At 35.4% G+C, this 12,528-nt stretch overlaps 1 protein-coding gene across 2 annotated transcripts in view; it reads right to left on the bottom strand.

The window, feature by feature from the left end:
• Positions 1-12,528, bottom strand: part of LOC107681548 (sine oculis-binding protein homolog) — a 32,096-nt gene that overhangs the window by 4,842 nt on the left and 14,726 nt on the right. Inside the window, exons 5-7 of one of the 2 annotated variants that reach the window (XM_016477857.1) lie at positions 11,199-11,350; positions 10,180-10,203; positions 3,876-3,959 (exon numbers count right to left, since the gene is read on the bottom strand). In XM_016477857.1, the coding sequence (XP_016333343.1) occupies positions 3,876-3,959; positions 10,180-10,203; positions 11,199-11,350 (260 nt within the window). The remainder of the gene's footprint in view (positions 1-3,875; positions 3,960-10,179; positions 10,204-11,198; positions 11,351-12,528) is intronic. The other variant, XM_016477858.1, reaches the window with a different exon arrangement.

The raw sequence follows: 12,528 nt of genomic DNA, 5'->3' as shown, positions 1-12,528 counted from the left end.
GGGGGCAATTACTTTTTCACGTAGTGCCAGGCAGGTTTGGACAGCTTTTTTCCCTTAATAAATGAAATCATAATTTCAAACTGCAGTTTGTATTTACTCAGGTTATCTTTGTGTAATATTACAATTTGTTTGATGATCTGAATCTTTTAAGTGTGACAAATATGCAAACAATTAAAAAAACAGGAAGGGGGCAAAAACTTTTTCACACAACTGTATATATATATATATATATATATATATATATATATAAATAAAATGCTAAAAGGGGTATTTATTGTGTATTTCTCTGATTATTGTTCTCTAACTCGTCCTAACACATTGGCTTTCTGTATTTTTGACACATGCATCCTCACATACACAGGCACACTCATTACAAGATGTCAGGAGTCAGCTGCCCAAGGCAAGCTGCAGGGTCAAACTCTGACAGCCACGACTAAAAGGTTTTCCCTTCAAGGGGCAATTATGCATGTGGATTTTGAGTGTGTGTATGTGAGTGTGTATCTGTGGCACTGCAGGTGACACTAACTGAGAAAGACAGTGACAACAGACTGAGATAGACAGGAACGAGGGGCTTAAACCTGTGAGACAGAAAATGTTGGTTGCGTGTACATGTGAGAGTAAGACAGAACTGGGGAACTCTGTGTAATTAAAGAATATGATGTCTACTGCTAACACAAAGAATAACTTAACAGGGGGGATAGACAGGCCAAACCATAGAAAGGTGAACATCGACATAACTATCCTATAAGAAAGAAATACTACTAAATGATTGTTTGCAAACATTGGCTTGTCATAAAGACAGACAGGTAGACAAAGACAGCCCTGGCAACACAACTAACTGCACACAGAATGGGGAATTCACAAAGAATGAATTGCATTGTTCATTTGCATGCACTGTTTCAGTTGTTTTAGTTCCCAATTTACTAAAGGTTTATGCAAATTAAGTAATGGTGCAAACACACCCACATTTTTGTGAATTGGTTCTGAGGGCTAGCTTGTGGTATAATTATTATTATTAGTGTCTATTATACGCCTAATTAACATAGAAAACAGGCATGTCTCACGCTAAAATACTATATGGTAATGTGCTACATTCTTGAATTTGCCCCAAAATGAAGTAGAAACAAATGACACTCTCATGCTATAACTACACACAAGCTGAACACAGAGGAAATCCAATAGCTACAAAGCCCTATGCAAGCTTCTGTTGATATGTGTTGTGTCCAAATGTGTGTACTGTTCACTAATGCATTGGCACTTTAAAACTTTGATTATAATGCCAATACCGCTTTTGAATCCGAATCAGAATAGGATTTGCCTCAGGCCTGCCTGAGCAGACTGCAGAGACAGAGATTTCTCTTAAGACTAGTGAATTGACTGCCAAAGCCAGAGTTCCACTGAAGATAATGAAGGCATTTATCATATGCCACTACTGTCAATGATGGACATTCATCACACGGATAAAGAGAGAGAGAGAGCGAGAGGGAGGCTCGCTGGAAGTAGACACGCTTACATACATATACACATAGCATAGTAACACAAGTCTACTTCCAAGACGTAGTTTCTTAATCAGTTTTCCTAACCTTATTTTCCAGTAAAAATAAACATACTTAAAACAAGATAAATTTACATTAGATAACTGCATAAAATAAGACTTGTTTTCAGAGAATATACCTTAAATTATTTTTTTCTTTTTACCCCACAGTGTTTCTTGCTGTATGCACAACTATTTTATAATGAGGTTTATGTTTAAAACAAGTGGGTAACTTCAAAATATATTCTCAGAAGAAAGTCTTATTATATTACTTTTGCTTCTCAACTAAATTTGTCTTGTTTTAAGGATGTTTAGATATTTTTTATAGTAAAATACTGATAGAACAAATCAAAATATATACAGTACATACATACAAACGCACATCTGATTTTGAATCAGTAATCAAATCTTTAGTGCATTACTTGAAGTGACTTGATATGAAAGAAGCTGGCTGCCGCAGAATGATGCGGAGAAAAATAAGGCTGACAGACACCACTCATTCATGAATCAATGTGATTTTCTAATGAAGCCTTCGCTCTGTTTGGGATGCTCTGTGGGAGCAATGTGGGAGCTCTGACCATGCCAGTTAACATGCACAAACCAGCTCGGGGCATGCCTGGATATTCTCAATTATAAATGATTTTCATATTTCCTGAGTTTAAAAAGCGAGACAGATGGAGACCACTTAACGAGTCATGGTGCTCTAAGAGAAATTTTACTGCACATTACCCTAATGGACTTCTTTTCTCTCTCGCTCGCTTCTCTCCACTGTCTCTCTCTTTCTCTTAATCTTTCACTCTTATTTTGCTTTGCTCTCTCTCTCTAACATGGTTGAGAGGTAATTACTGTCATTTACTTCTGCTGTGGCCGTTAAGCCGATGTCCGTGACCATGCTGCGAGTAGCTGTACGCTATTTTACTGTAATTACCTGCTAACGTACGGCTGCCAACTCAACGTTAGAGAGGAAGTTTCTGTGCAAATGCTTTTCTTTTCCCATCACGCACACCCTCTGACCCCAGAATGTGTCTGTTCTCGACCAGCCATATGCTGATTTTATACACACACACACCTACTCACACATGCACATACCCCACTTGTCCATTCATGTGGAAAACAGTAACATTCAATGCAGATTGACAATGTTTAAACAAAAACATGAAATATGGAATGTCAGAAAGAAATAAACCGTTTCTACAGCTAATAAAGTAGATAAGCAGAACACCTCATGATCTAGTCTTGAGTTTAACAGTGCAGGTGTGTGATTTGGCCATTCTTGTGTCAAGTGCTAAGCCTTTAGGAATTTACGAAGAAATTTATGGGTCATATTGCAGCCCAAAATAAAACAACCACATAAGAAGTCATCAGGTTTCTAATTGTGACATTATATTCATCACTGTAATGCATAAAAAATATATTAATACATAAAAATGGAAAGTATTTATAATTAAAAAAATATTGACAACGATTAATTTTTATTAATACTAATAACTGTCTCAAAAGTTTGGTATACTGCCAATAATTGTATGACATATCAACTAATTGACGATATTAGGCATTTTATAGGTATCAATATTAAAGTTAATCTTTAAAAACATGAATCATTAAATAACACTGCCAAATATAAATCTTAAAATTAATGTCAATTTAATGTAATGTTAATAATTAATGTAATGTTCATACTGTAATGGTATATGTTATAAATATTATGTTGTGATCGTTATATTTATTTGTGGCATTTAAAATGCCTGATTTTAGTTTTTAATTATTTTATTTTTAATTTATGGAATTTTAATATCAACATTTAATTGTTTATCAGTCATAACATGAAAGTAATTATTGGTTTATTGGTATTAGCCAGGATTTTAATATTAGTGCATTCCTAATAATAATACAGTAATGTCACAATAAGAAAATAAATGGCAAAACATCCCTTACGAAAATTAACCATGATTTTATTATAGTAAATGTGTAGTAACCGAGTTTTTTTAGCATATAGATATTGATATAGATTACCATTTGTATAACCACAGTTTTACTACAAATACCATGGTTAAACGATATGGTTAGGGTAGCAAAACCATGGTTAATTTGTGGTTACCATAGTTTAACTATAGTAACCATGTTTTTTTTTTTTTAAACAATGGTTAATTTTTGTAATATTGGATATTTTAGAGCAAACAAGACAAATGTCTTGTCAATACCATATTTTAGAATTAAGACTTAAGACTTTGAGACATGGCCACAATCACACAATCTTTCTACAATCTAAATCATCTTAATCAATATGCATTTGCTGTTTCTACATCTCTAATTTTGGGGTGTTAAATGGTTTATATCTTACAAGCACATCGCTGTTTGTCTTGAGGACAAGTCTGGGCGTGTCTTTGGACAAGCTGTGGTGTGGAACGCCCTCCTCCTCTCTGGCCTAAAGGAAAAACATAATGTCCCTTTTTATGCATGGCCAAAACTGAAAATAAACACACACATAACAGATGTAGAAAAGAAAGAAGGAATGATGTGAATAAGGAAATGGAGTGAGAGAATAAAAACAACATGTGCTGACCTGAATAGACATATAGAAAAAAGAGACATTCTGTGTGAGTGTGTCCGTCTACATTCAAATTCTGTAATCCAAGGTTATATATTAGTATGGTAGACTGAAACAAGAACAGTTTTCAATTATATAAGATTCTTAAAAATCCTTGCAATATCTCAATTAAAAGCTGAAAAAAAAAATGTATTCAGAAATATTCTAGAAAATCAGGGGAGAAAGCACAGCTGATATACTCAACACTAAAATAAATGAAATATCATAAAATAGCACTGAAATAATTAAAAGAAAACAATGAGTTTTATAGAGTATCCTGCATTTATTCTGTCTCTGAGCACCTGAATGCCACTGCTGACAAACGCCTCACTCACAAAAAAACTGAAGAACATCAGTCTCCGCATACACACACTTAGTGTTGTCAAAAGACCCGGTATTTCGGTACCAGGTCGGTACTAAAAAAATGAAAACGTTAATGGCATTGGTTTTGTACATTTAATTTTTGTTTAACGTTATTAATAAAAATGTTGTTCAATTAGCATGTTTTTGTGTTTTGCTTTGGTACCGAAATTGGTACTGAGAACCGTGGATTTTCACTGGTATCGGTACCGAATACTGAAATTTTGGTACCGTGACAACACTACACACACTTGTGCCATCTTCAGTCTTTATTTTGTGTAGTGTCTGTGACCCCTCTGGACTTGAGCCAACTCATTTACATATAGCACTAATGAGGCTGCATACTCTCTAACACTCACACAAATGGCATATCCGCAGTCTTAATGACTTGAGGCATGCCAGTGCTCTAAATAATAACCACACACGCCATTCTTTTGCACTGTGAAGCCTCTTTCATACACACAATCACAGATGAAGCCACATGCAGACACACAAAACTCACTGAACCTGATGGCTTATTAAGTAACCAAAAACTGCAGAGCTTGATAGTGTATGTGAAGACAACTCTGTGCCTCCGTATTGTAAAACATGCCCCAAATTGCTACAGTGTGTGTGTGTTATGCCACCTGGGCTTTAGCATTTCAACCACATCTCTGCCAGCCACCATCTGGGCATCACACAACCCAACCCAGGTGTGTGTGTGTGTGTGTGTGTGTTTGCCTTTTGCATATTGCCAGGTAAAATGTACTTCTCCAAGGACAGAGATGGGAACACATATGAGGCACATTCTGAAACGCCCATACACACACAAACACACACACACACACACAGACTCACACATCTGAGAAAAGCACATTCACCAACTATCTATCTATCTATCTATCTATCTATCTATCTGCTGACAACAAGGTTTTCACTTGCTGAAACTTTGAAATACATTGTCATTTCACTTGCCAAATCGAAGTCAAATTAATTAGTAAAGTGTACAGTATATAAAAAGGAAGAGGTTTTGTTTTTCTGTCATATGGGTAAAGCAATGCATTTGTTAGTTGAAATTAACCCATTAACTCTATATAAGCATTTTTCCACTGCTCTGACATGTTGCCCAGGGTGCGTCCGCTAATATGTGAGTGGCTAGAGTGGCCAAGTCTATGTATGTGTGAGACAGTGATTTGAGAGTGTGTATGTTTGTTCTCCTGGCTAGAAGCTATGAAATAATCACCCTGCACCGTGAGTCACAACGCCATGGCAACAAGACCTGAGGAAGCAATAGCTTCAACACTTAAACACACACACACACACACACACAGACAGACAGACAGACAGCTAAAAGAGTTTGTTTCAGAGATAGAGAAATTGTAATCCAACATTCAGAATAGAAAAGAATAAATCAGTTGCACATTTGTAAGCCTGCCATAACTAAGTTACTGGTTATAGATGTATGAATGTTCTCATTTGTTATGAGTATATTAATGATATATGTGTATATAAATCAACATCATAATTTACTGGCTGATAATTTACACTCCGTCCAATTTTAACACTAATAACATTTAGGAGAGTTACAATTTCTCCTGACACACACACACACACACACACACACACACACACACACACAGGCACGCAGTGCAGGAGAAGAGCACTGGCAGAATGAAGCATTAATGAACCAGTAGATGAAGAAATGAATGGAAAAAGTCAAGAAAAGGATGTTTAACTAAGATCCAACACACATTTCCAATGACTTGGTAATTTCTGTCCCCTAAATTTAAAGACCTAATCCTCACACAAAGACATTATTTAGTATGTTTAGTCAGTTGCTGACCACTGACTGTCCCCAAATGTCCTGGAAGTGATTTCAGGCTTTACTATGCTTCTTCAGCTTGTACTATCTTTCTGTCTTTCATATTCCCAATGTTTTGTTCTCGCTTCATCTGAGCTGAACATCACTCTGTATGCTGACTCACCCCAAAATACTGAAGAACATTCACACAAACACACACACACACACACACACACACACACAGACAGCATATGGCCATTCAGTCTACACTCCTCTTTTTTCTTGCTCTTATTGGCAGAGTTGCATTTAATCCTGTTTCATTCCATTTTTATGGCATGAAGCACAAACTGGTCTGACTGTCTGTCTGTGAGTCCATCTGCTTGGCTGTTAAAAAAGGGTTGCTTTTCCCAGGTGTCCAAGACTGAGGTTAATTTGTACACATTTTCTTCAATGTCTCTTTCTCTCTCTTTCACGCAAACATTTTTGTTTAATTCATTTTGACACTTTTGAGAACATTGGTAATTTATGCAGCAATGATAATATCATGTATTGTGATGTATATCAAGTTACCTAATGATTACCATTATTATTGTACTAAAGCAATTAGCAACTCGAGGCCATCCTGCAATTTTACTAAGGGTAAAGATTTCTTATATGGTAAATTTACTTTAAAGCTGCTTATTGTTTTTTTATAAAAGAAAGGCTATAGCAATATGACAAAAGACACCACTGTTCAATAAGTAAATGCATTGCTTATAATAATAATCAGAAAATGTATCTATTGTTTGTTTGTGATTATATAATGATGTCTTTCTAAACTTTCTATTCATCAAAAAAAATCCTGAAAAAAAAATGTATCACGGTTTCTATAAAAATATTCAGCAGCATGTGTTCCTTCAATCACTTTGGATCTTTTTTTTTTTTTTTTTTTTTTTTTTAAAAAAAAAAAAAAAAAAAAAACTCTAGCTTTCTATTCTACTTGTTTTTCTTTGTTTGTGTATATATATATATATATATATATATATACACACACACACCTTGCTACGTGTACTGCGTTAGGCTAACCGAGACTTATCCCTTTTGTTTTTTTTTTTTTTTTTTTTTTTTTTTACATATTCTATAAACTTTACAATGCAATTGATTGTGCAGTGTTAATGTACTTTTTTGTGCACACATCCCATTTTTAAAATGAATAAATGAATAAAAAATTCTAATCTAGTGTGAACAAGAAACTAAGTGTTCAAAGACCTTTCCATTTTAAGAAAAAAATCTCATTCTAGAATTGAGCCAAAGCTCAGAAAAACTGTAATAAGAAATCCCATGCCCAAAAGTGTACATGTCAAAAGAACACAATATGGAACTTCTTTATACTTTATGCCACTACTTTTTTGATAGTGATGCCTGACATTAACACTTTCTATGCCATAGTCTTTGATATGTTCTTTTGATAACTGTTTTCATGATACAATTTGCCACTATAGCTACACTACAACAAACTCTCACTGTAACCGAGTTAGACTGACCCCAGTTCATTGTACTTATTCAGCCTTGTTCATCACAAATACATTTCAGTCCTATTCACCTCAGTCCAGAACAAATCACCATATATGGGCACACTTCTCTGTATTCCAAATATTCAGTTACTCTAAGGTTTCATGAGGCTAAAAATATCTTGTCAAAATTCATTAGCTCAGCACCTACACACACACACACATGCAAATCTGAGGATTTGGACACTGTAAAACGAGCCCACCGTCTGACACAATAAACACAATACAGTAACAATACTGTGTGTGTGTGTGTGTGTGTGTGTGTGTGTGTGTGCGCGTGTGTGTGTGTGCGCGTGTGTGTCTGACAGAGGTTTACCACATTTTCTCTGAGGAGGACACTCCTTATTCACACACAAACAAACAAACACACACACACACACACACACACACACACACCATTAATAGGGAGGAATTATAATCACCTGAAGCAGCTGGTGTGAGGATATTTTACTACCCAAGGTGGGCCGGTGGGATGATAGAGATACGTATGCGTGTGTATGCTTTCTCTTTTTCCGTTTTGAGTTTTGCAGATGTAGCAGCTGCAGGTATTTACTGCAGTAACACCAGACCGCAACCAGACCCACCGCCCCACAGCCCCTCCCAGTGTCTTATTTCACACACACAAACACAATACTGCTTATCTTTGCAGCTGACCTTGTGGTGTACATGACAAAATTGAAAGAGAAAATGTTCATATAATCTTAGAGCGTAATAGAGTTTCCCCATCCTAATGAATTATAGAAATAAAGGTGGAGTCGCAGTGGTGGCAGAACGCCAGGAGAATCGTCAAAGGAGTGAAGTAAACAGCTCTATGATTGGTGGTTCATTAAATGAACATGCTTCTGCCAGACGTTCGTTTGGCATTCCACAGACGTGTCTCCTCAGAGAACCAGATACAGCATCCAAACGTCTACAGACGTGCCAAAACGACCTCACAGTTTACACTATAATAATCACAAACTACACTGACCGCGTATCAGATGATGTCACTCAGCACACACTGTTCTCTTTATTATACACGAGTAAAAAAATTATGAAAATCTGGATTTAGCATAATTGCGAATTGCTCAATTTTCACTGAGCATAATTCTATTAACATTTTTATAATAAAAACATGGACGATGGAAATTAGACTGCAGACTTACAACAGACCCTTACGCTCTTTTGTGAACTTCACAGGGTTAAATCAATGTTAGAGTAAATCTCACAAAAACATGTCCAGGCCATTCCTCCAAAAACTTAATCTACATTGCACAAAATGACTTTGCAAAAAGTAGAATCTGTCCAGGCCACATTCCACCCCAAATTCAAAAGATAAAAAGAAAGAAATTAAAACTAATGTATTTATATATTATTATATATGTTATATATTATATTATATACTGTATATATATATTTGTAATTGCCTATATTTTATTTGTTTGTTTATTTTTGAATTTGGGGTGAAATATAACCCAAAAATATGAATATTGCCAGCTCTTAACAGTTGTGAATTCACTGTCATGGAATTAAAAGTCATATTGTATTTGTGTGGAGGGGTTCATTTTTCTGACTACATGTTTTTGCCTACACTTTTTAACCACTGTATGTCTCTCTTTCATTTTCTGACTGATTTATTTCTTGAATTTCTTTCTTTTAAAAAGTAGGTATTTTCAGTATCAAAATATATATGCACATGTACATATAAATGCTTGTTCTTTATTCTAGTTCCATAAAAACCATGTTTTATATTCAGCTATGTGAATAATATATATCTATGACCTGTACAAGTTACAACCTTTTATAGATAAGGTCTATGATTTCTACAGCAGAGAAAAAAATACTAAAGTATGTATTTTTTACACATTTTATGCAGCTATATGAGCTCTGCCCCTGAGCATACACTGCTCAACAATTTATGAGATTTATACAAACGTCTGTTTTGTGTATCCATATTTTTTTGTGTGTGTGACACAGACTACTGTATGCATTTAGGTTTATGACACAGACTACTGTATGCATTTAGGTTTATATGCGTGTGTGTGGTAGCGCAAGTAAAGCTCATGTTTGCATGTTCGTTGGTCTGTTCATGCTGTCCACTCTGTCTTCAAACACACCACACACTAAGCAAGGGGTGGCTGTGAACAAACATGCATGCATGTGGGAGTGTGTACGCATGCATATGAGACTCTTGTGTGTGAACAAATGCATGTGTGATGGTGTATTTGTGTGTATGTGGGTGTGTGTGCTTTTGTATGCATGTGTATGTGCCTAAGAGTGTGTTTGCATGCGTCCATGATATTATGAGTTCCATCAGTGTGTGAATAAGTGTGCAAGAGAGTCTCTAACACACACGAGGAGAGGAGAAATCCAAACACAAGATACTTACACTGCAATTCCTCACATATCCAAGCTTAGATAGAAGAGAAAACACACAATCAATATCTGTCCCACTCTGATGGCATGAGGTCTAAATCTAAATGAGGTTCACTGCTGTTATGCTGTACTGTGCTGTACTTTTTGAGCTCTGTAATAAAATAAAACGAATTATTGTGTTGTATTTTAAGGAAATATCTCTTTAAAAGGGGAAAATAGACTTTCAGAGATATGCTCTGGTAAATCTCAGGCACAATCAATTATTTACATAATTGCAAGAAAATAAACAGGATGGAAACAAAGTTAAAGGATTGAGCAAAAGCTATAAATCGCTCAGTGAGTTAGTTTATCATTTCTGTAATATTATCAAACAGAGAAACCATCTAATGCCACAAAACATCACAGAGATGATCTAATCCACTGCCATGAAATCCATTTTTACCAAAATTATCGTATTTTAGTAAAAAAAAAAAAATATATATATATATATATATTATGTAAATAATATAAAAAACAAAAATGATGCAAAGTGATATATGTTAAAAGAAAACTAACCAACATTACCCCCATCCTTAAAATAGTGAGTTTAATATTTTATCCAGTTATAATGTATTGCATAGTAGAAATGACTCATGCCATCAGCTTGTCTTTGTGAACCGATCATGTTCAAAAATATCAGTGAAGTACAAACAACAATGGATGAAAATTAAAAATGTATTATTGTTTAAGTTGATCACAACAATAACCTAATAAAGACTCTAGAAATAGACTGCTGTTTATGGGGAAATGACTTGAAGAGTTACTATATATACCTGCTTCTTTTTAAACCTGTCACTGTCTGAAATGTATAAAAAATTTGAAGAGAAAAAAAAAGTCTTATAATGTCTTATCTAACGGAGTAAGAATCATTTAAAGTTTTGAGCCAGAGAATTTAGTAACAATGAAGGTTAGGGCAGAACAGAAGAAGTGACTTCAGACAGAAGGAGCCTGATTGGCTGAGGGGACAGGAAGAGGCGGAGACTGGGCATTTACCTTGTTGCGTTTGAAGTAGGCACGGCGACAGGCAGCGAAGCATTTCTCACTACAGAAACTCTTCAGTTCAGAGCCCATACTGAGAGAATAACGCTTCACTCCCACCTTCTGACACCACGCACACATTATCTGAACATTAGAGGTTTCCTCCTCTGAGAAAGAGAGAAAAAGAAAGAATGTAAAAGGATTTATTCAGTCAACTTTTTGAAAAATAAACCATTGTTGTTTTTTTTTTCATATTACTGAGACTACATTTACCATAAATTCAAGTACATAAACATATGTGAACACACATATACAAGCATTGCTTTTATTTTCTTTTATTGTTATTAGCAAGAAGAAGGATAGACTAAAGTGCCTTTGCAATTCATACTCATATACCAGACGTCATATACCAGATAATATTCTCAACAATTTATTTTTCCACACTGATTCATCCACCACCAACATATTATAGACAGACAGTATACAATGCACAAACACATATTCTCTGGGTGTTTGTACACCAAAGACAATCTTTCCCTCACCAGCCCAAAAGGGGTTAAGAGAAACCTGTCATCATGCATCACCCCACACATATCAAGACTATATACGTTTGTATTTTTCTTGTGTGTGTGCGTCAGTCAATCTGCCTACATCACAGCGCATGCCGCATGATATTAGATCTTTCCCATCATGCTCCACTAACAACTAGAAGCTTGCGGGCACAAGTGTTCGGGTTTGGGTGTTTGAAGTGCGAGCATATGTGAGTGTGTTTGGGAATGGGGGTGAGTGAGCTTCTAGGGCCCACAAAGACACACAACGAGCCAATTGATTCAAATGCAATTGACACTGCCACAACAGAAAACAGAAAACATTTTTGGTGTTTTCATAATTTTGAATTTTGTAAGATGGTACTCCCTACATCAAATTTAGTATGTGATCATTTTAATGCATCTGCCCATGTCAAATGGTTTCTCCTCAGAGATCTTTTACACTCTCACCCTCTAGCAGCTGCTTAATGATCAGATAAATCTGAGTGTGTGGAGAGAAAATGTCTGCCCATTAGACTTAACCTTTCCTCTCACCCCCCACCACCCCTCTCTGTTTCTCCTCTCTTTTGTAATGAGCAAGTTATATTTTAAGATAGAAATCAATTCAGAATTATGTTAAACATGTCTCCATAGGCTAAACATACAACATACTTCAATAATCAAATCCACTTCTGACCAATCAAATCAAACTAATCAGAACAAGGAGATGAGATCAGAGGAAAGAACCCAAAATCAAGCATAGTTTTTTCTTAGTAATTTTTACACTCCTAGCTGCAAAAAAAAAAAAAAAGTAAAAT

The sequence above is a fragment of the Sinocyclocheilus anshuiensis genome, unplaced genomic scaffold (assembly GCF_001515605.1).
Source record: "Sinocyclocheilus anshuiensis isolate Anshui unplaced genomic scaffold, SAMN03320099.WGS_v1.1 scaffold2334, whole genome shotgun sequence".
NCBI lineage: Eukaryota > Metazoa > Chordata > Actinopteri > Cypriniformes > Cyprinidae > Sinocyclocheilus > Sinocyclocheilus anshuiensis.
This window is presented reverse-complemented; position numbering and strand designations above follow the sequence as displayed.